The sequence below is a fragment of the Catharus ustulatus genome, chromosome 4, assembly GCF_009819885.2.
Source record: "Catharus ustulatus isolate bCatUst1 chromosome 4, bCatUst1.pri.v2, whole genome shotgun sequence".
Lineage (NCBI taxonomy): Eukaryota > Metazoa > Chordata > Aves > Passeriformes > Turdidae > Catharus > Catharus ustulatus.
In genome coordinates this window covers 27,714,895-27,741,197 of record NC_046224.1, presented here as the reverse complement: position 1 = coordinate 27,741,197, position 26,303 = coordinate 27,714,895, and the positions used below count along the sequence as shown (strand labels likewise).

The 26,303-nt window shown below is 38.9% G+C and overlaps 2 protein-coding genes across 7 annotated transcripts in view; one reads left to right on the top strand and one right to left on the bottom strand.

Moving 5' to 3' along the window:
- The window catches only part of WASHC4 (WASH complex subunit 4), a 54,341-nt gene extending 33,809 nt beyond the window's left edge, over positions 1 to 20,532 (top strand). For 2 of the 6 annotated variants that reach the window (XM_033059086.2, XM_033059081.2), the window contains exons 31-33: positions 416 to 612; positions 1,444 to 1,543; positions 2,937 to 6,039. In XM_033059086.2, coding sequence (XP_032914977.1) covers positions 416 to 612; positions 1,444 to 1,543; positions 2,937 to 3,004 — 365 coding nt within the window. In that variant the 3' untranslated portion in view covers positions 3,005 to 6,039. Of the gene's footprint in view, positions 1 to 415; positions 613 to 1,443; positions 1,544 to 1,629; positions 6,040 to 19,704 lie in introns of those variants that run through there. The other 4 variants (XM_033059085.2, XM_033059083.2, XM_033059082.2 and 1 more) reach the window with 4 other exon arrangements.
- Positions 4,589 to 26,303, bottom strand: part of APPL2 (adaptor protein, phosphotyrosine interacting with PH domain and leucine zipper 2) — a 35,639-nt gene continuing 13,924 nt past the window's right edge. Inside the window, exons 3-21 of the mRNA XM_033059088.2 lie at positions 25,260 to 25,319; positions 24,704 to 24,775; positions 22,830 to 22,917; positions 20,724 to 20,765; positions 20,548 to 20,606; positions 19,457 to 19,603; positions 17,181 to 17,263; positions 14,457 to 14,615; positions 13,272 to 13,460; positions 12,911 to 12,953; positions 12,778 to 12,834; positions 12,576 to 12,664; positions 12,002 to 12,154; positions 11,830 to 11,882; positions 10,920 to 11,094; positions 9,331 to 9,367; positions 9,087 to 9,227; positions 8,387 to 8,434; positions 4,589 to 7,592 (exon numbers count right to left, since the gene is read on the bottom strand). Of these exons, the coding sequence (XP_032914979.1) occupies positions 7,464 to 7,592; positions 8,387 to 8,434; positions 9,087 to 9,227; positions 9,331 to 9,367; positions 10,920 to 11,094; positions 11,830 to 11,882; positions 12,002 to 12,154; positions 12,576 to 12,664; positions 12,778 to 12,834; positions 12,911 to 12,953; positions 13,272 to 13,460; positions 14,457 to 14,615; positions 17,181 to 17,263; positions 19,457 to 19,603; positions 20,548 to 20,606; positions 20,724 to 20,765; positions 22,830 to 22,917; positions 24,704 to 24,775; positions 25,260 to 25,319 (1,824 nt within the window). The 3' untranslated portion in view covers positions 4,589 to 7,463. The remainder of the gene's footprint in view (positions 7,593 to 8,386; positions 8,435 to 9,086; positions 9,228 to 9,330; positions 9,368 to 10,919; positions 11,095 to 11,829; positions 11,883 to 12,001; positions 12,155 to 12,575; positions 12,665 to 12,777; positions 12,835 to 12,910; positions 12,954 to 13,271; positions 13,461 to 14,456; positions 14,616 to 17,180; positions 17,264 to 19,456; positions 19,604 to 20,547; positions 20,607 to 20,723; positions 20,766 to 22,829; positions 22,918 to 24,703; positions 24,776 to 25,259; positions 25,320 to 26,303) is intronic.

Here is a 26,303-nt window from a genome sequence, read left to right as displayed (position 1 = left end):
AAAAGTTTTGTTTATATTTTGTCTGTTCCCATAATTTAAAATTCCATAATTTATTTGGATTTGTCTTTGCTTCAGCAAAATGTATTTGAGGGTTATGGTTGTGTTCAGAATTTCCTAAACATCAAATAGCTGCATATGGGAGCAGACAGTTTTAACATATATTGGTGGTTCCAAATTTTTCCAAGCCTGTGGTTCTCATCCAGATGAGAAGGAATGCAAGTATTTGGAGAAGTGATGTTTTTAATAAATTGAAGCATGTTCTATATTGTGATTATTCCTGATAGATCACTTGTAAGTTAATAACAATTTAAATTATATTTGCATGGAATTATCATTAGGCTCATCCATTAAAGACATTCACAAAATGTTTTGCAAATTGCATGGTGACTTTAGTACATGGTTTGTTACTGACTAGGTGTGGCTTACATTCTGAAGCTTTTGGATCAGTACCAGGAGTTTGATTCCCTGCACTGGTTCCAGTCTGTTAGAGAGAAGTATGTGAAGGAAATAAGAGCAGTAGCTAAGCAACAGAATGTGCAGTCCACTAATCAAGATGAAAAACTACTACAGACTATGAACCTTACCCACAAGCGACTGGAAGTTTGTTTACAGGTACAGCACAGGCCTGGTTACATAGATTGTTCTGGTAAATTATGTAAATTGTTCTGGTAACAATTTCTGTTCTGTATTGGGTTCAGCACTTGCTCATGACAAATCATGTAACTGTATTTTGATGGAGCTCATTGAGAGCAAAATCCAGAGCATTGTCTAGAGCAACATTGCAAAAAGAGCATAAAGACTTGAGGTGTATGACCTGAAGGGAATGTCATCGGTTTTTGTGATATTTGAAGACCTGGTCTTCTTTGTCCCATGGAGTTTGAAGTCTAGTGCAACTAAACCATAAGTGCTTAAATAGGAGAGGGTATCTTTTGTTAAACTTCTTATAACAAAGATTGCACATAATGCTGTGAACTTTCAGAGTTGCCTGTGTGTTAATTCTGAGCTGCTAAACTGAATGATGCATTAGATGTCAAAGAGAGAAAAGGTGCATTTGAATTTTGAATTCTCTGTTAAAAAACCACATCACTGGATCTCATTCAGACACTGATCAAGCTTGTGGTTGTTTAAATTATTGGCTTACATGATTTTCCATGGGCGAGTTGCTCTAAGTTCTCCCTGCTGCTGCAAACCTCATTTTCAGCCTCAGTAGACCAGTGACATGTTTATTGCAGTGATGCTGCTTTGCTTAAGTTGCCCTTTAATGTAATTTGACATTTGCTTTGTAAAATGCATGTGAATTAAGGTATGAAAGGATTTTCAGGAGAATTTAAGTGATTTGGATACTGAAATCTAGGAGCCTAAGATGCTCATGAAAAATCCCATTGATATTTATCTATAAATTTGTGATACACTGATGCTCCTTTTCTTTATGTTTGCCCTTAGGAATTTGAACTCCTTTATTTCTCACTAAGTAGTGCAAGAATTTTTTTCAGAGCAGATAAAACTGCAGCAGAAGAAAGCCAGGAAAAGAAAGAAAAAGAAGGTGAGTGAATCCTATATGTAGAACATTTTGACTAATGAGATTGTGTGCCATAGAGGTTTTTTTCATAGCTGCTTTCTTGATCATAGGTTGATTGAATATTCCAGAGAGAGGTTTATGTGGTCATGGGTAATTGAGACTCAGCAAGAACAGCTCAAGAACTCCTTTTTTGGAATAGGTGAATTTCAAGCTGGGCTTCTGGGGTTTAGAAAAAAAAACAACACCACAGAAGACCCAACTGACAGAAAAAAGCCTGGGACAGGGAGAGTTGCATACTTGCAGTAATACTAAATTCAGTAACTTCAGCATCATACTTACCTCTTCAATTACCAGTGTTGACAATGACAATCTTAGGTGATATTAAATGAAGGGGTTTTCACCTGTTGTACCAGCTATTTTCAACTTGCATAGCAGATGATGAAGCTACTATAGATACTCAGATGTTTATTATATGCTTGGTCTCACATTGATTTCTGTATTCAAAGGGTAAGATCTAAATTTGTGGTGTAGTTTCTTGAATAAATACCATTGGTGTTTTGCATTTCTATTCCTGGTTGTATATTCTTCCTTGTGAATTCTGAAAGATTCTCTTGGGAAAATTCTTTCAAAAGAAATGAGAGTGCTCCTAAGATCAAGATACAGAAATACAGTTCAGTTACAAGTTACTTAGAAACTCAGGGAACAGTATATTAAAAACTGAATTGGTAAATAATTCTCCACTGTAGTTCTGACCTGTGAGATTATAGTCATTGGAGAAAAAGATTCATTTTCTTCTGCACTAGGAAAAAAGTCTGTAAAGAAAAATCCTTTTAGCATGAATTTATATTTGATCATATTCAGTGAAGTTACTCAGATAAATATTCAGTGCAAGAAAAAAAAAAAACAAAACCAAAGTCAAAGAACTCCAAGCACTGTGGGTAGACATGCTACTCTGGAGTCTGTAGGAGACCATTCTGGAGAACATCAGCTAATTATATTTTAGATTAAACGTTCTCTGTTGTGGTACCTGTTCAGTTCCCCAGGCAATGTGTTGTGCAGTGACAAAAGCTGGAAATGCATACCAGGGTGGAAAGTTTTGAACATGGTAACAATATCTATGCCCTCTGCCTTGATATTTGGACTTGGACTCTGAAAAATGTGTGAGCACTGTATGTAATCTTTATGCAAATACTGCTGAAGAACCTTTCACCCCAAATATGAATTTCTTCATAGGGCCAGGACTTCTTGTGCTGCAAGGTCAGGTTGCATATGCTGACCATGAAATACTGCATGAGGTGTTGCTGTGATATATATATACACACACATATATATATATATAATGTGCTAGGATTTGAGGGGTTCTGTTTCGAATAGAGTGTTAAATGTGATCCATGCCTTTATTTTTTTATTTTTGTAGAAGAATCTGGTAAAACAAGCAATGGAGATCTTTCCAACTCTACGCCTGCAGAGCCTGTTGTGAAATGACATGGCTGGTATGGGTGATGATTACTTACTCAAATAACTCATGTCCTTGTCTTTGTCAGTAACACTCTGTAGGGGTTAAAGCGCTAGATTTTATTTACTTGCTCTGTTAAATCCAAGAGAAAATGTACAGTAGAATACTAGCATCTACTGAGGCTAGATCTGTGTTTGTCTATATTTTCTGTAGAAACTCCTATTTTTCAGGAGTTTGCATTATTTACAGCACTTTCTTTAGATTGAGAATAATTTAATAAAATGTTGACCTCAGAGGCAGTTATTTTAAAGTACAACTGTGCAGATAAAAAAATCCTTATTAATTTCTAGATGCATTCTCGCATCTCTATCATAGCATTTAAAAAACCCAAATTCATAGGCAGTTGGTCCAAGATTTGAACTGGCATCTCTTCAACCAGAAAAATCCTGAATCCAGATATTAGGTGTATCTGTTGTCCAAAAAATAATTGAGACGCGTCATTGTGCAGTCCTGTTGCGTTTAATGCAGTCACAGATTACACTGTGGGTGTAACAGTGTATGTTGTGAATGTATGTTAAATCTATTACACAAAATGAAAGTGCTTATTAATGTTTTATTTCACCCCTCCCTTGTTACTACTATAGACAGTGTTTGTTCTGTGGGAACTTAGGATCCTGTCAAACATTTGTTTTCCCCTCTTTGTGCCCCCTTATCAAAGAATAGGAAAACAAGAAAAGTGAACATAACAAATTACTTCTCATTTCATACTGAAGGTCTGATTTGCATCCACAGAAGTAAGGAAATCCAGAGCCAAGACAGAACCACAATCAGCTCTTCCTTTTATGACCAGACACTGTGATGGGTGTCTGTAACTATTAAGTGATCTTACAGTTCATGAATATGTTGTGCCTCAATTCTGTATTTCCTAGCCTTTGTAGGTCTGTTGTACCATGTGTTGTTCATACAGTCTTAAATGCCTGACTATTAACAATAATTGCACTGCAGGCTCAGAAGCTGCTAAACACTGTGAGAACTCTATATAACATCTGTCCACGCCTGCAAGTAGAGGTTCTAGGTTGTGCAAGAGTTACTCAGATTCCTAACTTAAGTAGCTAGACTTAGCTTAAAAGAAAGCACTACGTTTATTAAAATATACAGGTGTGTTTTAATCTCCCAGAACATAACACCCTTCTAGTTCTTACCAGAACAAACCAGAATAAACTACTCGAGTCAGTCCAACTGAGAGAACTACCCTTGGGGGGTTTTTTGGCACTCTTAAACTGTATTTTTAGACCAAACTTGTTTTAATCTTGTTTTAATGGTTCAAGTTGTTCCACCCACTCTTGGGTCACTGGTTAAAACAATTCCTGACATACTTCTGATTCGCCCTTTCCTGCCAGTCACTTCAACATTCAGACAGCAAGGACGAATGTTTTGTCGCAACTGGAAAGACCAGACTGATACGAACGTTCCATTTGTTGGTTCTGAGAACATGACACACAAGCTTCATGGACTGTTAAAATCAGCTGGGCTCATTAAAGTCTTTATTTTTAATTCATTATAACTGCCCTAAAGAATGCTGCATTACTTGATTTATATTTTTGCTTTTTTACTTTGATACAGGGTTGTTTTTTTTTTAATTTGTATACATTTTTTTTGACCAAACTGTGCCCGCACTGAACGCTCAGTAGCACTCCCGAGATCAGCATTCTTGCTGCTGCTTCCCATCCTGCTGCAGTTACTGTGCACATCCTTCCACATTCCCATCTCTGCTGAAGTCACATAAGTTCGTGGAATGGAATGGCCAAGTGCTGCATTTCCTTCTTCCACAGCAACGGCCAAGATGGTGTTCCTTTCCCCAGGATGACCTTGCTAGGGAGCTGTGTACAGTCAAGACACGGCCCACACTCTAGTCTGCACTTGTATTTTCCCTTCTCCATTTTTTGTTTTTCTTTTGGAAAGACATTATCTTGCTAAGGTAAAACTGTAGTTTAACATAATGTGAACTGAGCACTGTCTTCATGTACGGTGGCAAACAAATTCACAGAGTTCTGGTGATGGAAATTCTAGAGGAAAGACATAGCCTATTTTTTTAGATGCCTGTTTAATCTGGGAGAACTGAATGTATACTCTATGTGGCAAAAATATATACATACACAAATATGTACAGTAATAATAGAGCTATTCTTGCTAATACAGGACTGTAGTTTCTATTTCCTTCTGTAGTTTCTATTTCCTTCTTTCTCTTTGTCATGTAGCAGCATAGACATGCAGAAAGATTTTTTTTTTCATCTGAAAGCCAAGGTGGGTCCTGGGTTTGGATGTCACATGTGACACTGAGTTACATTAAATCCTTTTTTCTCCCCACAAGGATATGGAAGGGGGCAATATTCATGCTGTGGTGCTACTCTTTCTGTTGCTTTTGGCCTCCTGTTGCAATTACAGGAACCAAATGGATCCTAACTGGTTGTCTGGAGATGAGACAATGGAGCCAAAACAAAAAAAATCCCCTAAACTAAACCAAATGTGCTCACTCAGAAATTCCCAGGGGTGATAGAAATGATGATGATGAGTTTGCTGCAGGAACATAAAACATGTCTAGGGGCTTTTTCCTTCAGGACAGGGTTGGGACAGGCTGAAGGCCAGGCTCTCATCCCCAGCAGGCAGATGCCACCACTGCCCTCAGGTGTTCAGCCTTCTGCCAAGGCTGTTGGAAGCGGCAGCAGCTGCTCTCCCAGGGGTTGTGGACACCCAGCTCCCTGTCAGCCCTGCCACCAAGGGTTTGCATGGCTCCAGCAGCACCCATCTGCTGTAAACTCCTGGTGCTGAAGGGCACATTCTGCAGGTCCTAATGCAGCCTGGAACCAGAAGGAAATTTGAGTTGCATCAGATGTCCATCAACAGCTGTTTTCAGCTTCTCAGGTACAAAGGACCAAATGTAATACTTAATGTTTCCTAACTCATTGTACAAAAGGGTATTTTATTACTCCAGTCTCTTTGGTTTGTGAGTAGAGAACATTATGTACATAAAACTGTGTTAATAAATGCAATTTTGAGAACCTCATTCCCAGTGTTTTCAGTACCACCAGTTCAATGGATGTTAATTTTTTAATAAGACAGCTGCAGCTTTTATTTACAAAGAAGTTTTTGTATCCGTTACTAACAATTTTCTTCCACGGAACTTTTAAACATTCAATAACCAGTTAAATTTAGATTTATTCCACATCAAACACTTCCAGTCTGGGATGTTTCAGATACTGTTGCACAGATTCTGCTTATGGAAAATCTAGGTTCTGGGTGACTGAGAAGAGTTAAATTAAGTTTGAGAAATTTCAGACTTTTTTTTCTAAATACTTATCTTGATTAATATAAAATAATATAGATTACTCCCCTCCCCCCACTAACAGCTCTTTATTTTGTCTATTTTGTTTGTTCTTGCAAAGTAATGATGCAGATGTTTTCAGTACAGAAAAAAAAGTAAACTTATTAGCCAAATCTCTCTAATTTCAGGAGGGTACGATGAGACTTGTCAATACATTGTAGTCTTGTAATCTAATATTTTATTGCTCAGTTTCTTAAAACCAAAGGCTGCTGGTAGACTCAGCTGTTGCATGTCACGACAATGTTAAAAATGCATACAATTCTTACTATAAAATACTTATTTGTCCTACTATACCATCTCTGGCAAGAAACCTAACCATAGAAAAACTGCACACAGCTAACATGCCACATTCGTTGCCTACTTCTGAGGTTTGCATGTCAGTGGTATTTAGGGTAATAAATCAAGGAGGTACATTTTGCCCATTATTTAATTACAGAATGTGAGAGTGCGGTCCCCTGGAAGGTAAGAGTAGGCACTTAGATTTGTTTTGTAAGCTTATTCTAGATGCAATATAAAAATAGATTATATTAATAGGAAAAATTTAGTGTTTAACAAATTGTTTTGTAAATAGTCTAAAACAAAAGGTAAATCTTGTTACACATAAACTAGACTAAAAATAACTTCATCTGAAATAAAGTAAATAGTGCACTTTTAACCTTCATTCAGATGCACATAATCATGCAAACTATGAAAATTGACTATGGTAGGAAATTTGAGGCCTGATATTTGTCAGAGGAGCTGGCAGCTCACACGAATTTCAGTGGAATGAGAGGCTGCTGGCCCTGTAAATGTAAGAAATGCCATAAACTCTCGGCAGCTGACAGCTGTGCTCTCCTGCCCCACCAGCAGCTCCTAGCTCCTGACAAACATTGCTCAGGATTGTCAGCTCCCCAGACACAGCTCCACCCTACACATTCACAAATGCAAAATGCCTCGAGGGCACAGTCCTGCTGTGCTTCCACTGTAAATCCAGAGGGACTCCGCTGCACAGACACCACTGCTCCAGCAGGAAAGGGCAGCTGGCCTCAGCTGTGCGCAGGTGACTGAAAACCAGAGATTCTTGCAAACCTGCTCCCACACAGGCTGAAGGAAGTGACAGGAGCTGCTTATGCTTCTGATTCCTCCCCTCCTTCATGCATGGTCCCATCCTCTTCTGACATGTCATTCAGAAGCATGAACTTCCCATCATTTGTCAATGGCACAGACTTCATTAGCTGAGCTAATGCTTCTGGATCCTGAAGCAAAAGAAGAGAGGGTAGCAAGCTGCAGTGGCCTTCGAGGAACACACATTTCCCAGTACTTCTTGCTAAGCTCGTTTTTTTTTTTTAAACAAGCATTAGAATAAAGATTTGAAACATAAATGATACCTTTTGGTTAAGTAAAGACAACCCTTGAGTATTTAAGATGAAAAAAGTAATTACTTTTGAGCCTTTACTTTGCTGTTCTTGCTTTTCTTACTGAAAAGCAAGGAGAAAAGTAACTGTCTCAAGAATTTATTATGTAACTGCTTAGTGGTTGTGACTAAAACCTCATTCCCCAACTTGTTCTGAACTCTTAGCAGCAAAAATACACAGCAAATAATAATGTTACATCTGTATAGATAACATGTATCTACAAGGGACAGGGTGACTCTGCCATTCATTTAAGTGGAAAAACACTTAATTTTTTTCTGATTTTCATCCCTAGGTGAGGAAAGAATGCAAGTTTCTAAAAGTAGAACAGCAGTGTTGTGATTTACACATCACCCCAAAGAGTCAGTTTGGTTTTCTGAAAGCTCACAGCTTTCAGACATGAACGTTTGGATTTGTGTAATTTTGATTTTGGATGAGGGTGGCACATTTTATCTCAAATCACATTACTGAGAAATCAAACTCAGTTGATTTTTGCTGTGTTATATAATGTCTGCAAAACTTTGATCTTAGGAGGAGTAGCAGTTCTTTTTTCTTATGCACACCAGAGGTACCTGGACAGTGCAACTGAAGAGCAGAACATGATGTATCATGCATATGCGGGAATGAAACAAACTTACCTTCTGTGCCTCAGTAATTTCTTTTCCCAAGCTAATGGCATAGCAAATCTACAGAGAAGAAATGCATGTAAAGTTCCATTCAGTTCTGGCTTGGTTTTTTGTTCCTTAATTAAGAGTAAACCACACTGTCAGTCTAGGCCTAAAAGCAGAGGTGGAATACCAATTTGCTATGCTAACTACCGATAAAGAAAACTATCTTGGGTTCAGCTTCAAAGCTCACAGAGGCTGGTAAATCTTGGTACTCAGCTTGGTTAGTTTTAGTCACCAGACTTTATTCCTGCACTTGGGGGAGTGTGTTTAAGTGTTTGCAGGGACAGAAGTTCTCCATCCCATTCCTCATTTCTGTTACAGCAGGCAGCAAACAGCCAGTGGTGTCAGTGCATACGGCTGCCTTGTCTGTGAAAGCTTCACAGCTGTACACGTCTCAACATAGCTGACATTCCTTTTGTTAGTGCTGCTGCTGGACAGCACTCTCCCATCTCTCTTAATGCTGGCATTAGCAATCCCATCCTTTCCTCCTTATGCATGCTGCTGCATTTGGTCCATTTTAGACATAAGCCAGTAAAGGCTTGCATGTTAATGCAGGTTTTTTTGGACAGAAATTGAGCTCTTGTTTCTATAGCACTGTTCCCAGATGTGTAAGGCAAGAAGCCAAAGACCTGTTTTCTAAATAAAGAATTTTATTAAATGCTACACAAACCTTTTCCCCTTCTGTGTTGCTCTCAAAAACATATGCGCTCATGGATTCTTCTCCCGGAGTCTCACTGAGGTGGATCACAAAGCCAATCAGTCTCCTGTTCTCCTGATGGGCAGCAAACTGTGTCACAGTGCTGAGTTCAAACTGGAAAAATAAAAATTTATTTGTTTTGACCAGCTCAAGTTAGCAGGTTAGCTCAGGTTCATGTGACTTAGTAGTCACTGCTGTGATAGAAAAAGTTACTTACACTTGCTCGTGTAACTTGGGTTTGAGGATCTATTAACCTGCAATTATGTGTAGGGAAAAAAAGAAGAAAATTATTTTAGAGTGATTCCTGCTAGTTTCAAGGGGCTTTATAATAGAAAGGCAATGACTCCAGCAGTTTTGCAAGTGAAGAAACATACACACAGAATAGGTGCTTTAGCTGTGATTGGCAAGGTTCAAATCTAGGCCTTGACTCTCAGCTGCCTGACAGGTACAGGTCAGAGCTCCTTTCTTTGTACAGTAATTTCACGATTATAAGCCACACTGAGCATAAGCCGCACTTCCGGGTGCCAGCAACTTTTCATACTTTGTCCATATATAAGCCGCACCTGATTATAAGCCGCACATTACAATGCAGAGTGTGATAAAAGGTATCTATTCTATCACCATCTGTTGAGGGTGGGGACAGAGATCCTTATCTCTGCAGCAGATACTCTGCTAATGGGCCATCCGTTGAAACCAGGCGGGGCATTGTTCTTTATCTTTTCACAACCCATCCTTCCTCCAGCGAGTCATTTTCTACTAATGGCCCATTGAGTGCCACTGTGTGACTGATAAAATTACTGCATCCCATTGGAAGTTGCTCCAGCCAGGGGGAAGAGCCCAGCATTTCTTACCAAGATAAAAACAGAGGTTTTGGGACACTAAGGGAGCCCCTTTCTCCACTGGACTCCAGAGGAAAACTGGATTTCTCCACATCACCCCTGGACCTCCGGAGGGAAACTGCACCTTCTACAGGAGCACTGCTTCAACTGAATCACATCTGTCACTGCAGGAGGATGCAACCACCAATTAATGGGACTGCTACCAACACCCTGCCTGACAGGGTGTCAGGTTGTACTCTGACTTTGTCAGGGTTTGGAGTTTGTTTCTTTGTAGTACTGTATTTCTATTTTAATTTCCCTAGAAAAGAACTGTTATTCCTAATTCCCATATCTTTGCCTGAAAGCCCCTTGATTTCAAAATTATAATCATTTGGAGGGAGGGGGTTTACATTCTCCATTTCAAAGAGAAGCTCGTGCCTTTCTCAGCAGACACCTGTCCTCCAAACTAAAACAGCAACCTTTCATTCTTTGTCCATATATAACCCTGATTATAAGCCGCACTTTGGGTTCGGACCAAAATTTTAGTCAAAATGGTGCGGCTTATAATTGTGAAATTACTGTACTTGGAAAGGATCTTGAGTGCCTGGCTAACACAAAATGCAGAGGGACATAAACACACCCCAGCTAAAGGGAATGTATGATATCAGCATATTCTACAGTGAAACTACTGCCAAAGGACATAGTTAGGAAACAGAATCTTCCAATCCATTGCTTTGCATCTTTTTCATGATCTTAGCAGGGTCTTATAGTCCCACTGCAGCCCTTAGATTTTGATAGGACATTCTTACAACTCAGTCTGGAGGATCATTTCTAGGTACCATAGAATAAGAAAAAAGACATTTCTTTCTAGGTAAAGTGACTCTTGGGATCTTGCTTTGTGTGTATCTTAGAAAAACAAAACCAACAATACATAATTAATCACAAATTGTATGAAGAGAAGTGAATATTGGCAAGGCTTTTACAGTACCTCAAGTTCTTGCTGGTGACCATGAGGTGGGATTCAGTCATGCGGAAGATGTTGTGAATGGCCCGAGCAGCCAACACTTGTCTCATGGCTTCATAAATCACCTCGCACGTCTCATCGGACCGAACAGCCATGGACCCTAAAAACCGAACCACGAACATCTGCTGCAGCAGGGAATCTGCAAGAGAAAAGCCATGACTTCCTTCACTGTGCTACTACAATTTTCCAGTAGCTCAAAGTATCAATGGAATTATTTTATTCACTTTGGAAATTCAACAGTAAGCCTATGGTTGGTGACCGTCATGAGTGGTGGCTTTCTGCCATGAGTCACACAGTGCCCTGACCCAGTTTTAAACTGTGTGAACAGGCAGCAGTGTTGAGGTAGGGAAGTAAGTTACTGCTGTTGTTAGAGGCTTTGAAAGTGTGACTGGTCCTTTATGCTTCATTTGATTAACCAGTAAAATTTCCTTGCCCATTTTCCTGTAGGATGCACATAAACTGTGATGAATTTAGGACTGTACAGAAGCCTTGGCTTCCATTAAGCCTTGTACATTCTTCCCTTTCTTTCATGTCCTTCCACGCAGCTGGGCCCAGTGAGGTTTTCACCAAATCCTTCCTTCCTCCTTGACTGTCACCATGGCTCCCTTTATGGCTGGTGGTGAGGGAAAGCAGGGTGAATGATCAGAGCAGTAGGTACTTCTTTCCTTCTGAGAGCAGTTTTCTGACAGGGCTGTGGGTTCTAGACACAGGGGAAGAGGAGAACAGCCAGGGCCAAGCCTGGCATGTGCTAGTACAGGAAGATCACTTTCCTATGGATCTGTTACTGCTGCTGCACAGTGTCAGGTGCTTTTCTTAAGAGACACTGGGTAGCTGAAATCATGACTAATTTTATCTGGATGAAAGAAACACTGACCTTCCTCCTCATCTTTGCTGCTGTCTTCAGATTCCCCAAATGGGTTTGCACGCCTGTGAAATAAGAATTAAAACTTTAATTACAAATTGTAGTCATCACCACTAACAGATGCTGCAATACTTCATCTTGCCTAAATCCAGTTACAGTGATGGATCACTGTCTCTGGCCATACCTGCCACCTCTGTTTTGGTCCAGAAATTCCATGGCAGGCAGTACAATATCAAATTGAATTGGTGTTCCAGGAGCAATGAGTTGTGCGGAGTCTTGAATGCCAGCTGATTCACTGGGAATTACTTTGTCATTTTCCGTATTCTTTACCATCTGGCTAAAGTGCAAATGTTAAAAAAAATTATGTTTCACCCTACCTTTGCTCTGGAAGGGAGACAAGATTATTCAAAAATCCAAAGCAGGACTGAAGCACTACGCAGATATGTAAGATATTTTCCTATTTGCCTGTTACTGAGGACCCTAATAATTTTTTTTTTTTTTAAATCTAGTATTATTTAGGACAGAAGTAAACATTGGTGTATTAAACCTGAATGCAGATCATGAGCATGGGCTGACTTTCAGCAATAGGTGACCATCTGTCTCTCTGCCCTGTCCATATTCACAGCTGCATTACCAGCAGACACATGGACTTGTGCCTATACGTCTCAGTGACAATCCCAACATCTTCTTAAGACCCCTCAGCCCTAGGCTCAGTAAAACTGCACACAGTCCCTGCTCCATGCAAGGGAGAACATTACCTGGGGTGCTGAACTTCATGTTTTTTTCCCAAGCTGGTAATGGGAGTCACTGCTTGCAGGGCTGTCTGATTTAATTTGATTGCAGCTGCCTATGAAAACAAGACAGAACAGCTCTTCTAGACATGTAGTTTACCTTACTGTGCTGAAGAATAATGGGAGAGTAAGTTGAAGGAATGGACTGAAAGATGGAAACAACTCCCACCTCTGGATTGTCAGTGAGATAGATCTGTCTGGAGATGTTGTTGATGGCACATATCCACTGGAAGAGAAAAATGAAACTGAAGTCTTCAGGTTCATTTGTATGCAAGAATAATAACATTAAAAAATATTTTTACCTCCTCGTATTCTTTCTTGCTTTCGGCTTGAAGGGTTATACCCCTAAAATATAAACACAGTGTGTAAGTGCTAAAAATAGACATCAGGACTGTTTGACTCCAGTGCTTACAGTAATATCACCAAGCTTTACATCTATTAAACACCAAAGGAACAAGAATCATGAATAATCTGCAGCTAAAAGACACCACATGTGCCATTCAGGCACTTGTGGGGGAGGATTGGAAGGAATATTCTTTTAATTTGGAAACACCCTTCTGGAAACCCAGAAAAGCTTACTACTATACCAAGCAAGTTTTACAGGAAAGAGCATCTGAAGGGGTAGGTGTGACTGGCTGTCCTCAAACAAAACCTGTCTCATACGCTTTGCCTGTAGGAGTAGTGATCTGAAAGCAGTATCTTCTGTCTTCACAGTCCACAGCCATAACAGAGCAGTTATCCAGGTCCTGAATCAATCCTCCAGCTACTGCTCCCCTTGGCTGACACATCAAGTTGCCACCTTGGGTGAAGAAATAGAGTCTTTCCCAAGTTGTAGTCACCAGACCTGTTTTACTGATGAGAAGATGCAGTGATAAAGACTTGTTACTGTTTAGAAGTAACTCCAAACAGGTATCCTGATGCTAATTAGAACTTTATGTTCACCCTGGCATTTTTTTAAATGATGGGTCTCTGTTTTGAAGAAAAAGCAGCACCTGTTTCTAGCAGAAACTAATCCTTAATGAAAGCTGAAAAATTAAATTGATTCCAAACATCCAAGTTAAAAATTGTATCTTTAAGATAAGGAATAAAAGAGCATTGAGTAACTGACATGAAATACTATGAGCAATTTCAGCAGAAGGAATCATAATATAAAAAAGTATCTATTGCAGTAGTATCTCAGAGTCCATCTCTTGCTTAGCTATAGAGTCCTATTATAGTGTAATCCAGCTTTTGGAATACTATGAAAAATAACAGATTTACACTCACAAAGAAAAAAATTACTAAACAAAATAATAAACTGGTATTTAATCAATCACAAAAATAGGGTTATTATATGCCACCAATATACCTAACTCCTGTGGAAGTTTATGGAAAATTTTATATGTAAAATCTGCAGAGATAATTCTACATATGATACACATTCAAAGTTACAAACTTACATTGTCCACAAAACTTTTATTTATGTAAAAGAGGTGATTTATGAAAACATGTATTAGCTACAAAATACAGCTGTTTTTGTAAACACTGTATCTTCCTTAAGACCTGGGAACAATCTGAACCCAGCCTCAACAGCTTCTAATTTTTAGCCGCTTGAATGCAGGAAATTATTCCTATAGGTAAATTCAATCAGAAGCAAAATTCTGTTTTCAGAAAAATAGTCTCAAATGCCACTAATTTGGTTAAAGCTTCAAAAACATATTTCTAAAGATGACAGAGTTACTTGGAGAACGAAAAGCAGAGCTACCAAACTGATTTAGGACCCTCAAACATCAATACCAGAGGAGTTATTATGACCCTCCCCGAAAAAATGTATCCATTAAACAAACCAGCAGATAACAATCTTCTTACTTTCTAAGATTAAGGTAGCCAGCCTTCTGGATGAGGTTTCTATTGATGGCAGGTGAAGTTACATCAGAATCTGGGGTGTAAACAGATTCATTAACTGCAATTAAGTCCTGCTGGGATATTCTCATTTTTTCAGCTTCAGCATCCAACTCTCCCTGTATGCTGGAAAAAAAAAACCAACACAAAAAGAAACCCAAAGCCATCATTAGCCATTTATACCAGGATACAGGTGACATCTGTAAACCAAAATGAACAGAAATACCATCTGAAATTACCTTGGAGGGTAGTGCAAAGATGAAATTTACTTTTCAAATAGACTTTTTAGGATATACTGTTTTATAATACTGAAATGAGCACATGAGAAATGTTGAGATGTGTTGTGAAAGAAGAGTTTATTTTTTAAGAGAAAGCTTCTGAAAGTAGTGCTGAGAATTTCAACTGCTGAACACATACAGACATCGCCCTAGTATAATGGCACAGTTTAAAGCAGGCTGTATTAAGAGGATCTCTTGGCTTTCTCACAACTTTGTCTAATGTCTCCAAGTCTGAAACACACATGAATTCCTGCCTTGACATCACCTATTAACTGGTAATGGATTTTCATTAACTCAGAACAGTACAGCAACAAAGCCTATAGCTCAAGCCTCACGTTATCTTTAATTTTTATGTTTGTAATACAGTGTTCTATTTTGGTATGATTCAGAAAATATCAGATCTGAATTAAATTAGACCATATTTTGCAAGCTAATGCCTTTCCACTCCATCATTGAAGGTCAGAATAAGAATTATTTAAATTCCATTTTTAAATACAATGGAACTATACTGTCAGTTTTTACCTCAGTGTTACTTCAATGATCTTTTGATCTGTCATTTTTGTTGCACAACAAAATGCTTTTGACAAAACCTCCCTGGTACCTTCATGGTTTCTAAGACTATTCTATTCCTCTTCCTAAGATGTGCTTCTCCCATTTCCAAGGCAGGAAGAAAAGTGCTGACAATTCTGAAGTTATATGCATTCGTGGCAATTAGGCCAAGTGGTTACTGAGAACGTGTTAGTGTTAATGTAGATATCTCCTGTGTTTTTACAGCATCAGCAATATTCACAGTAAAAATGAAAATGCTTTTAAATACCACTGAAATAATGTAGCTGCACAATGGGTCAAATCAGCTTGTTGTTCCAAAAGAACAAATCTGACAAGTGAAAAGCTTTTAGCTTCATTAGAAAGCAGATCTGACTCACTGAGGCCTTGTTATCCTCAGCACTAAGGAAGCAGAGGAGTGGGCAGCACAGTTTTCAGTGGCTGTGCAAACTGAAGTCATGAAACCCTGTCCTGTGTCAGTAATTCTGTGCTGCAGTACCATTCAGAATTTTACAAGCTTCTCTTTTGGTTTTTCCGAAGACATCACACTCCTTTACTAGTTACATTTGAGTTGCACTTTCAAGCTTTACTGTGTGGCAGACTTTAAACACAAAAACCAGACTCAGCAAAATAACTGAGCAGCCTATTTTTGTTTCCATTTATTACTGTATGCTGTCCAGAACTCAAATCCATCCGACTGTGGAAAACAAGGGCTTATTCTATGGTGAGGATCCAGTGGCAGGATCCTCCCAGTGCCTGTAAGACACAAGATGCCTCAGACTTACTAAACAATAGACACTATTTCAGTGGAATTTAAAATCTGTCCTCCAGTCTCTACAGATGCTCTATAGACTGTGTAGAGGGATTTATTTCACAAATGAGTGTGCAAAGATATATAAGTAAATATGAAAGTACAGAAAGTAAAAAATAATTCAGTGAAATAATGAACTGTACAGAACACTTGTTTGTAGCATGGTTCTCAAATTAACAAGTATGCATTATTTAAAGTGCCACCAGAGTGAGAATAAGTAATGATTTGGCTACAGCTTGATATGAAAGAAATGAAGCATTGAAGTCAAGGACTCAGTTGGGACTATATTATCTTTATGGTCCATTCCAACCCCTTAAAATTTTATTATTCTATGAATAATGTTCTCTCTATTATGATTATATTTCAAGTGTAAAGTTTCCATTTACAGGGACTTAATTATGAAGCAACTCTTCATTACAAGTAGATGATGTGGAGGGGAGGTGTAAGAAAAAATGATCACAAAATTAGGAGTACAAAAGCAGTTTACTGAAATTTAGGACTTAGCCAAAGCAGGTTGAACTCAGTGGACTAATACAGCCTACATTGGATGCAATGAATATGCTCCCTAGGGTGAGGAGTTTTGTTTGCCTTGTGTAGCTACATCACCAAACACCAAACCTAAATCCTTATTTGAGAGGTTAATGGGTTACTGTTGCTGTATTATTACCAGAGACCCAATAAATAAAAATACCTCTAATTCAGAAAGCACCTTAAGTTTATTATATTAATACTGTTAACCCATTTCTAGCCCAAATTCCATGCTTTTCTGTTCATGAAGAGACACAGAGATGTAAGAAAGAATGTGAGCACTTTACAGTATGTAGTTTTTGACTATACTATAAAAATACTCTCTTCAGTGTACGGACAGCATTTTCTTTTCCATGTACGAACATTTCCTTTCTATCTGTTGCTTCAATAAAATATGCCCAACAATGCAAGCATGGAAGGAATGTAATCAGAAAGAAACAGAAGCACTCTCTGGTACCTGCTGAGGGTTAGAGCACTACTGCTCGCACTCCAGTGGAATGACAAAAGCAAACAAAAGCACTAGGTTACCTCTGAACCATGTCTGAAACAGATGACAAAAAGCTGTCCATTCTTTTGGAAAACATCTCTGCTCCTTTCTTAAAGAAGTTGATCTGAAAAATACCAAGAAAAAGGGCACTGAAGGTTCTCTTGGCTTAGGCAGACAAGTAGCAGATTGTGGGAGTGTTAACAGTGCTCCCATTATGACTGGTACTTTTGGCGGGTGATCAAACACATGGGCAAAACAGCTGCGTTGCCTTTCTTGCTACTTCCCACTTTTGCAACTCTCCAGCCTTTCACACACAGATAAGCTGCTGCCTGCTGACAGGTATGTTTCCAAAGAACTTGCTAAATGACTCAAATAAGGGAACAGGTAGCTTCTCCCACACTAGCACTGGGCAGGGCTGGGGCTTGTGGTGCTAGGAACTGCTGTGTACAATGCTACCCTATCAAAGGGAATGGGACACATACCATCCATTAGATTTAGCAGTCCAACCTGAACTACCAACTCCACACCATGAAAGTTTTCAAAATGCTGTAGCAAAGTCAGTCAGGAAAGTGTCGCTGTGCTTGCAGGAGCCTCCAGGGCAACTGGTTGTATCAACTACCATGGGTTACCATGCTTTATCATGGGTTTTGTTCTACTGAAGGAGCTAAAACAAAACTACTAGGGCCAAAGTGCACATTCTGTGACAGAAAATTAATTCTCTTAGCTGGTATGGCTCAGCAGGCACACAACAGAAGCAAAGCACTTGGTGTAGACTTGACCTTGTATTACCTCCTGAAGGGCACCATCGTCATTAGAGCCTACTGGCCACTGAGTGGAACATAGATACTGCTAGGATGTGTGTGCAATTAATTAGGGTAAACACATAAAAAGCAGTGATTTACTCTGGGAAGAGATGTAAAAGCAAATTCTTGGATGTTAAGCAATTTATTAGCTATTTCATCCACTTTTACTTGTGATTTCACTCCCCTTTCTCTGACCTTGGGACCTAGAATTCCCAAGATTCAGATTTCTGCAACCATGTTATAGACCACAGCCTCCCTTCACAAAGGAGAGGAAAAATGCCCTCCTAAAGAATGATTCACCTATTCTATTTGTGAAGCCTGCTTTAGGAGGAAAGAGCTCTAAATTCCACTGATGATAAACACTGATGCCAGTTTTCAGTCCAATGAACCCTCTATTAGCCGCTGCTTCCAAAAATTCCATTTGACCTACTCACTTGTTGGAAATGTGAAACTGTAGACACATATTTGAGGAACTAATTAAGAAAATAGGTATTTGTGCTGAAAGACAGTTCACAATATTTAAGCATCAACATCAACTGGCTTCTGGTTATTCAGTCATTCCCATGACAACCTGAGACTTCCCTCTATAAAGCACTGAGATAAGGCAGTTTTGCCAGATGAAGTATGGGGAAAGAAAGTTTTGTTTGGCTTCCATTACAGGAAACCAATGCAGTTCTTTCACTTAGGATAATTACAGCAGAGAAGCAGTGTGAACTCCTGTGGTGGGGAAAGTGACTGAATCCTCATTTACTACCTATTTTAAATGAGACACAGGGGTTGCAAAAGGCAGAATGATGTAGATGATGATAAGGCATGCTACAATCTTAAACAGAGCACTACATCAATTTTTCCTCTTTTCATAGCCCAACTCTCATTTTCCAAACACTTTCTTTCATCAAAATCAAAGACCCTTAAAATGGACGATAGTGAGAATCAAGTGCTGTGGTAATACTGGTTCGTTGATCCTCCGGATATCCTGGAGGGTCAGACTATGAGTCTTACATATTGCAGACTTGAAAAATGCTCTATCAAATTGCTGTTAGAATTAAAATTAGAAAAAGGATTTTCCAGCATTATGCTCAATCCTCTCTACTGTTCTGTCTTTCCAGCTCTCCAGAGCATGCTCTGTTCCTCATCGTGCACACTCCTCATCAGTATGCTGCACATGATGTGCCAGGAAGGGAACTGCTACATAGGAGAGTTTGTGCAGACTGAGTAAACAGTGGAAGTAAATGCTACTGCACTGATAGCTCAGCTGTGAAGAAACCAACCCTAGACTGATTTTGCATAGAAGTGTATTGGATTTTCTTTTCATTAGTGTCTTTCCTGAATATCTAAATATTCAACTATCTGCCACAAACAAAATCTGTTGTTAGAATCTAGGCAAGCTGAATGCAAATTGTTTCCCCCCACCCTCATTGTAATTTGTCAGTTCTCAAAATAAATCCAGAACTAAAATGTTTTACTTTTCCCAGGAACATGTTTAAGTGTCACAGACACTTTACTGTCAATACCTGTCCTCGTGTATACCCTAGCATAGGTTCCATCATTGCCACTCTCTTCCTGTACTGCAGAGCATTCAGGGCACAGTAATATTGCAAGGATGAAAGGTGCTGCTTTCTTCTTGCATTTGCCACTTCTTTTGCCACTTCTGCCTTAAGCTGAACAAAAAATGGTAGAGATTGACAGTGTTATTGTGTATATGGATATATTTGGTATATATGATCATCTTCAAGTTATTTTTAAATCACTCTCATTACAGAACTTTTCCAGGTTAAAATGAAGGATGAGAAACAAAGAAAGCAAATTGAAATCCCAAGACAAGTACTTCAAGCCCTTCTCTGCCACGATACTTAAGCATTTGGGGAGCCTCTGTGACTACAAACTACGTAACTACCACCACTAAAAATCTGGATCAGATCTCTGAGCAAAAAATTTATTTGCAGCTGAGACCACAACACCAGTCTGCAAGCGCAGAATTCAGAAGTGAATAATTCACAGTATGCTATATCACATTGTGTTCCGTAAGGCATTTCCTTTCAAGGACCATCCTGTAGAACAGATTGACTCTCAGAACAGGGCCAGCCATACACTTTTTGACAAAGGGATGTATTTTACAATAGCAGTCCAGTGGGCAAAGAAGGAGGAATGTAGAGCAATCCCACCAAGAGAGTTATGTGCATTTTTAAGTGGAATGACAGTCCATACAGAGTAATTTAACAGGAAGGTACATGCAAAGAAATGGAATGCTTTAGGAACAGCAGACACAAGGCTTCATGGCAGTTCACAATGAATTGTCCTCAGTGATACTGCATAACCACCTCAGCTGTGCAACAGTAGGCCCATATAAAGCTATTTATAGTCACTTGGATTGCCTCTATCTGAAAATCTCCCATGGATCTGAAGGGCTCTAGTTGAGCACAATATTTCATCACTTGCCTAACTTGAAGAAAACAGGTGTAACTGCTGAGTTGATGTTTAAAAGCTTTGTGTCTGCTTGGAAATGAAATCAAAAGTATTCTTGAGCTACTGTGAATTTAAGCAATGAACAATGATGCAGACAAGAATGGCTGATGACAACATTCTATTTTCCCTTTCACATTACCTTTTCATTTTCTTTCCTTTTCGGTAACCTGCTATACTTTGCCATGGACACGTCATGTTCTGTAGACAAGGAATATTAATTTTTTTTTAGAAATGTGATGTGTATGTTCACAGATTAAACATGTCTTCTGTGCTTTAACAGCTGCATACGAATAGAAACAAAACAGGGACACATACCATTGCTAGCAAGGCCAAAGAGGTCCTTCAGTGTGCTTACTTCTGGAAAAGAGAAATCAAATATTCAAAGTAAAACCAGCTGTTAACTGAGTTCAACTGAGATCATTTATGGGATATTTACGGCCTATGTCACTCCACCCCTTGCACAGCAGATATGTATATACATTGTGCCTGTCTTGAAAATGCTAAAACAGATCAACTGCTAGAGAAATGAATAGGCAGATAGCTAATTAAGGGTGGAGCGAGTTCATTTTATTGAGCAAGTTGTCACTCCGAGTCTGCCAGTGTCATTTCTCCAAAGAAGCACCATTTCAGTATGTTTATTCTGAAAAAAGGCCCACCACTGCCATACAAGATCAGCAGTTCTGAACAACCTGGTAGTGCTTGTGTGATACTGAGAAATTTAAGACCCAGGGACATATGAACTAAAGCATTTTTCCTGTACATCAATCTTCCTCAGTGTGGAACATTTTTTTGCTAAGCTGCTCTGTATCTAACACACCTGATTGCTGGGTATGATGCTTGCATTACAAACACTGGCCATGAGATTCTGACACAGGTAGAGAGTAGACAGACTAAACAGGCAACTTAACTTCACAAATGTCAGGCACAAGCTACTCTTAGTGTCCCCACCAACATATGCTGCAACTGGCAAAACTCTCTCAAAAAGCTACAAAGAAAGCACATTTACAAGAACAGACATTATGCAACTGTGAAAATACCAAGGGGAAATTGTAGGATGCCATCATGGTCTCTGATTATTTTTAACACTCCACACATTAATCAGTTTCACTCCACCTTTTTTTCCCCCAGCATGCTTCTTTATGACTCAGATGCAGAAAGACAGAAGATTTTTCCATTTGTAACTGATTTGTATCTAAAGGTTTCTACAATATTCAATGCACAGATGTAAAAGGATCAAAAGTAAAAACAGTAACACAGTTATTCTTCCTTGCTTCCTTGTTTAATCCCTCTGTGAAATGTTGATGTGGCCAGACCTACTAAAAATGTTGTTCTACAGACACAGAAAAAGTGACAGATAGAATAAAAAAAATATTGACATCCAGGGAGTTGAAGAAGCTTTAGTTTTTTTGTCAAGCAGCAACTGAAGCTTTGGTTGCAGGCCTCATATGCCTTTTAGTATCTTTTTCTAATGAACAAGAGGAAAGTATCCATAAATATGGAAAAATATTTACTATCTCCGAGGCCACATGAAGGAGGTGAGGAAGTGTTTATAGCATCAACATCTTACCATCCAAATTCTGCTTTGTATTTGACAGTTTATAATAAACAATGTATTCATTAACATAGACACCTGGATGTCTGCACAATTTCCAATCAGATACTATAAGGAACTCAAACCAGCCATTATTTTGCTGTAGTTGTTTTGTCTCACATCAAAATGATGTCTACAAGACGGACATAAGTGGGACTGCGACAGACAGTTGGTTTAAAAAAAAGAAAAGAAAGAAAGAAATGCTGTGGCAAAAACTCACATTTCTGTTGCACAAGTAGGCAAGAGTGTCCTTGACCTTGAATATGAGCTTCTTTCTTTTGAAATTATATCAAATGTTTGCATTACAGCCTTGTTGTTTAAGTAATGAAATCCCAAATTTGTGCAATTAGGTCACTTGGAAATACTTGCATGGCAAAGATTTAAAGAGGACTGATTCCTTAAAAAGGAGGGAATATGCTATTCTCTGAAGTTAAAACAACATTCTTGCTTTTAAACAGCCCCAAGCTTCTGAAGTGGAATAAATACTGTTTGCAAGCCCAATTCACTGCTAAATTTCCCTTCTGGCAATTATAACATCAATGACTTCAGTGAAATGACACTGGTGTAAAAGCACAGTGACCCAACAAAGAACAAAGCTGTGTATTTTTAAACTTGCACCATATGGTACATGAAATGTTATGTGGTGAACTTGAACTGCTTTTGTCTGAGTAAAAGTATGCACCTGTCAATGAAATTCTGTAGCAGAAAAAAAACCAAACTATTCTGTGAATCATCAAAGAACAACTTAATACACGGCATTATCTCTCAGTTTATATGAAATAAACAAGAAGGAAAATATAAGGAAAATTGAAACTTAGAATAAAATTTACCTGTGAGATCCTTTTCTCGAAATTGTATTATGGGGAGAATCATTGTATCTGCAAGCTGTTTTGCCAGTTCTGAATGAAGAATATTGAGCTGAAACAGAGAATTGTTCTAAGAGACAATGTAAATAAAAAACCCAAGAAGAGAACATCAAAACACACCAACCATTTATGCCAATGGATATAATGTACTTCAAAGTTTAAAATACACTCCTCAAGGTATCTGACACAGATGGGGATGTCTCCCTAAATGCTTAATTCCTGCCTATTTCCCAAGGATCCAAGAACTTTTCAATTCCCACATAACGGATTAGGGCAATTCACTTGACCATTAATTCTAATGCTTAACCAACAGGATTTAAACTGTAATTATCCTTTATTAACCTGTTTTTGTTAGGTCTCAATGCCATGGAGTTACAGTCCCACCACCACAACTAGTGTCTTTCCATGAACGAGTGTTACGCAGGACACAATCACAGTGGGGCAACCACAACTAAAGGTCCTATTGAAATATTTTACTTTCATAGCAGTTCCCCATTCCTGTTTTTGTGTTTCTAAACTTCACCACACAGCTGTTTTAAAGCACCCATGTGACACCACTTAGGATGAAAGCAGGAAAGGCTCTCATGTCAACAGTGGCTTGCCAAGAATATGAGATGAGTGCAGGTAAAACAGCTATCAATCACACTGCTGGAGCCACACGTTGAGGTGACATCCTGCCTGTTTGCTCAGTGTCCTGGATACCTCCAGGCAGCCTCGTGCAGCTGAGGATGAAGTCAGGATTTCCCATGAGACATCACAATCCAATGCTGATAAAACAGACAACTAAAACAGGCACAAGGGGAAGCAAACACACAGAAAAGGAGGCCAAGGAATGGAACAAGTTCTCATGAGGGAAAATGTGACTGACAGAACTGAACATAGGCTTTCAGCTTTCAGCCCCAAATGGCACCATTCTCTTGAACCTGGGAAGGAGAAAGTTCTTGTTTTGATCTATTTGTGATAACAAATGCTCCTTTCTAGTATGCCAAGAACATACATGCAGCAAGAAAAGCCTAAAAAAAAGAAGTAAACCTTTGGGATTCCTCTCACTACATCCTCAGTTATCCATAGGCTCTAAAATTTTTAACTTACTTTTTGTCCCACAACCCTCTCTCCTCTCCCAGACAGCAGACATCAGTACAGCCTTTTGCCTTCTTAATCAAGGCTGGAAGTAGACCAACAAGAGCAGACTTTTCTGATGGCACAGCACTGCTCACAGCAGAGAGAGTGATGTGAAACCTAACCAGGAAGGACCTAGATACCAAAGCCATATTGAAATGTTATATGAGCAGGTCTAACAAAAGCATTTACAAACACTCCCAGTACTTAGCAGAAACCTCCAGGGTGTGGGGGTATTCATTGCACAGCTTCACTGTCTTCACCATGCAGTACTGCAGCCTTCCCCAGACATCTCTGGATTCTACATGATCTCACAAAAACTGGACTGCAACTTTACCAATTCACAGCTGCCCTGCATCCATACCTGGCAAGTTTTAGATCAAACTGCAGTGTTTGAAGCTTAGAAATGCAAGTGTCCTTTTAATATGGCATTAAATAAAAGATTGCCCCAGCCTAGATGACACATCCTGTTTTAGTCTCTCTTTAAGTTCTCTTAGGAAGTTCAGCTGTGCTCTGAGGTTTAATATGGGATGAAGCCATAGAAACAGCTCTAACCATTATGGAAGGGTGGTATCAAGGGTCTTTATCCAGAATTAAAAAACTCTAAAACCCAGGCACAATCTAGCCTTCAATGGGAAGGCTGAATCAAAAGGAAAGACCCAAAGAAAAACCACTAATATTCTGTATTGTAAAATGAGAATATTAGCAATTCAAATTACCTCATCCACAACTTTTGAAAAATAATGGAGGGTGGATATCACTTCTTCATCTCCTTTACCTAAGGCAAAATGCTGGAAATAGAAACACACATTTGGTCCATAAATCAATAAGGATGAATATAAAATATGACACGTTTTACTACAAAGCTAATGAATATTTTTATAAAATGCAACAAATGATAAAAATAAACATGAAAACAGGAACTCATTAATACACATTCTTTTACCCTGCTCTTCTTGTGTTAAATGAATGGATTTTGGACAACACTTAATTCTTACTATACTCTTTTAAAGTCATAGAACTGGAACAAACTGACTTGTATCTTCCTAAATTTATTAACTCAGATTTTGTACCTTTTTGGGGTTTTTTTTATTTGCTTGGCTGGTTCTTTTCTTTTTTTCAAGATTCTCAGAAATGAGCCAACTCCCTTGGACATCCTGGGGAAATTCACAACTGCCTTCATATGAAACCAAGTAAAGCAGATGCCCTGAGCATTTCCAGAAAACACACTTTACAAGTATTGAGGCAGAAACCAAAGTCATGTGCTGAACATACCTGCTTTTCGTAGGCAAGGAGCTGCTTTGAAAGTTGTTGTGTGGCAAGACACATTTCATTCTACAAACAAAAATGACATGTTAATGGAAATAATGAAAGGTCCCTAGTGCTGCTGTTACCACTGCTTTGATACCAACTTCTTGACTGAACCTGAAACTACTTACACAAACATTTAGCTGTGTGCAAACATCTAGTCCCAAAATATCAGCACAGATGTTCTGCTTTCAGTTAGGATAGAGTTAATTTCTTCTCAGCAGTTGTTACAGTGCTATGTTTTGGATTCAGAGTAAGAATGGTGCTGATAATACACTGATGTTTTGGATTTTTGTGAAGTCATGTTTATCTTAAGTAAAGGATTTTTTTCTTCCTTGCGCTCGGCCAGTGAGAAGGCACGCAAAAGAAACTGGGAGGGAGCACAGCTGGGACAGATGATCCAAAAGGACCAAAGGGATATTCCACACCATGGAATAGTCATGCCCAGTAAATTAATTGGGGCAAGTACCCTAAAGGGAGGCCAATCTGGGTTCAGGAAGGGAGCTCTGACATCAGTTAGTGGGTGGTGAACGACTGCAATGTGCATCACTTTTTTTTTTTCTTTTTATTATTGTTATCATAATTTACCATTACTATTGTATTTTACTTTATTTTTGATTATTCAACTTCTTTTATTTCAAAATACAAGTTTTACTTTGATTCTCCTCCCCCTTCCACTGGGGTGAGTGGGACAGAAATGGGGTTAAGCAAGCCCCAGAAATGGGGCTGGCAGAATTTCCAGCTGGGCTTTAACCATGACAACAGAGAAGGAGCAGTAAGAGGTACATACTTCAGATCTGCAGTTTAACTGCTTTGAATGGAGCTAAGATTTGGGGGGTTGGTTTTAGGCTTGTGTTTCCTCCCACCATAAGAAAATAACAAAACTAAAACAACCTCAAACACACAGACTGCCAGAACAGCGTAAGAATGGCATGGTTAATCATCTGGTTTATGATGGTTAATCATCTTTCCCCAAAATCTACTGGTTAATCATCTTTCCCCAAAATCTAC